The 2,446-nt window shown below is 65.8% G+C and overlaps 1 protein-coding gene across 1 annotated transcript; it reads right to left on the bottom strand.

Annotated features, from left to right (window-relative positions):
* Positions 1-879: 879 nt before the first annotated feature.
* On the bottom strand, positions 880-1,941 carry LOC133082929 (P2Y purinoceptor 8-like). The gene has a single exon (XM_061179615.1). It carries the CDS (start codon positions 1,939-1,941, stop codon positions 880-882), a length of 1,062 nt encoding a protein of 353 aa, XP_061035598.1.
* Between the last annotated feature and the right edge of the window lie 505 nt (positions 1,942-2,446).

Raw genomic sequence — 2,446 nt, 5'->3', positions numbered from 1 at the left:
AGCCCTGGATGGCTGAGTGGCCGCACAACCAAATAAGGGCTGGCAGAGCCCTCTGTGACCCAAAGGCTAGAGGGACGTGACATCCACTGGGGGAGGGTGTTACTACCTAGACTGGCTTCCTCTGAATTCAAGCTGTGATGCTTAATCACAAAGCAGCAGAAAAACGTCCTGTGAGGGTGGTTTGAGGTTTTTCACAGCTTTGCAGCATCAGACACTGGAGGCCCACGCCCAGACATGGGTGCCACTGTCTCCCCGGCTCAGAGTTTCCGCCCCCGGCCTGTTGCTCACTCGACCTGGCTTTCTAGGGTTCGGCTTTGGGACAGTCAGGAAGAGTGGGGGGACGGCACGCCATCCATGGACCATCCAGGTCCCTGACGCTTGCCCTTTTCTTGTCCCTTCCGCCCATGGGCTCAAGTCCTTCCTCAGGGGCACGTCCGGCTGTCCCTCTGAGGCTCCCGAGGGTGGCTCTCGGCTCCCTGTAAACACAGGAACTGGCTCGGACGCTGTCCTCTGTGGAGATGTCCCAGCTGCATGGCCTGGGGCGGAGGAGGGTGAAGGGGACCTCCAGGCTGCACCTCCAAGCCGAGGGATTGGATTCCACAAAGCAGGGGATATTTAAGGAGAACCTGACCCCCGACGGGAAGCCCCCGTGTTTGCTTGGCTCCGGGGGGCGGTGGGAACCAGGTGATGTCGGGGGGAACAGGTGAGGTCGCAGGGACCCATGGGCCCCCAGAGCACGGGGCCCGAGGTGGCCGGTCCACGGGCACGTGGCCAAATCCCAGCGCCCGGCGGGCCGGCGGGTGGATGGCCCGCAGGGCGGGGGAAGGACCCCGCCGCCCTCTCCCGGCTGCCCCTCGCCCGCCCCCGAGGGCGCCCGGCTCAGAAGACGCTCTCCTGCCGCTTGACGCTGGGCCGGCCGGCGGCGTCCAGCCCCTCCGCGGAGCGCACGGACAGCGTGCGGCCGGAGCCGAGGCTCTCGCAGCGCGCCTCGGGGCTGCCGGTGGCCAGGGGCCTGTAGCCCAGGTAGCGCCGCATGTGGAGCTGGAACTCATGGGAGGCGAAGTAGTAGACGAAGGGGTCCAGGCAGTTGTTGAGGCAGCTGAGGCAGAGCGTGAGCTTGTACACGTGGTAGTAGCTGCGGCCGAAGAACAGCCGACTGACCACGTGGGCCAGCAGCACGAAGTTGTTGGGCGCGAAGCAGGTGACGAAGGCCAGCAGCACCACGGCCGCCAGGCACACGGCGCGCCGCCTCCGGGCCTCCCCGTGGCGGTCGGCCGAGCGCAACAGCGCAAGGATGGTGGCCGTGTAGCAGGCCACGGTGACCACGAAGGGGATGAGGAAGAGCACGACGAACAGGGTGAAGAGGAACGCCGCCCACGTGGCCACGCTGGGGAGCATGGTGGACTTGAGGACGTCGAAGCAGGTGACGATGCCCAGCGCCTCCACGGCGTAGGTGAGGTCCGTGCGGGCCAGCGGCGACAGGGCGGCCAGAAGCAGGAGCCACGTGCCGGCGCAGGCAGCCGCGGCGTAGCGACGGCAGCGCCAGCGGGCGGAGGCCAGCGGGTACACGACGCCCAGGAAGCGGTCCACGCTGATGCAGGTCATGGTGAGGATGGAGGAGTACATGTTCGCGTAGAAGGCCACGGTCACCACGTTGCACAGCAGCTCGCCGAACACCCAGTGGTTGCCGTTGCAGTGGTAGTAGATCTGGAAGGGCAGCACGCAGGCCAGCATCAGGTCCGTGACGCTGAGGTTGATCATGAAGATGACCGAGGGTGTCTTGGGCCCGATGTGGCGGCACAGCACCCACAGGGAGAACAAGTTGCCCGGGATACTGATGAGTGCCACCAGCGAGTACACCACCGGCAGGACCACCGCGATGGCCGGATCCCGCAGCATCAGGAGGGTGGCGTTGTCTGGACGCGTCAGGTTCATGTCCATCCTGGAGCCGGGCGTTTGGGGGCCGATCTGGAAGAGAAAAGGGGCGCCAGGGGTGAGAGGGGCGGACGACGGGGTCTGCTCGCGCAGGGGCGGAGAGGTGGGAGGGTCCCCGGCGCCCGAGGGGCAGGCAGCTCCCGCTTCCTCCTCTGCTGACCCTCCCTCCCTTCTGGTCCCTCTTCCCGCCCTCCACCTGTATCCCAGACCCAATGGATGCTAAATCCTCAAGGGCTGCATCACCCACAAAACTACAAGGAACCATTTGAAAACACCCACCACTGGCTGCCCAGCTCCTGACCCAGCATGGGGGTCACAAACCTGCCCCTCCATCCTGCACTGGGTGGGGAGGGGGAAGAGACCCCGCACCAGGACGTGGATACCCCGTGTCCTGTCCCTGCAGGCAGCAGGTGTGGGATCAAGTCTGCTGGGGCCAGAGGACAGAAGACTCTTCCTGTAACTGCCCACAGCCCGGCTGCACCTGGGTCACTGCACTCCTGCCCCTCCCCTG

The sequence above is a fragment of the Eubalaena glacialis genome, chromosome Y (assembly GCF_028564815.1).
Source record: "Eubalaena glacialis isolate mEubGla1 chromosome Y, mEubGla1.1.hap2.+ XY, whole genome shotgun sequence".
Classification (NCBI taxonomy): Eukaryota; Metazoa; Chordata; class Mammalia; order Artiodactyla; family Balaenidae; genus Eubalaena; species Eubalaena glacialis.
This window is presented reverse-complemented; position numbering and strand designations above follow the sequence as displayed.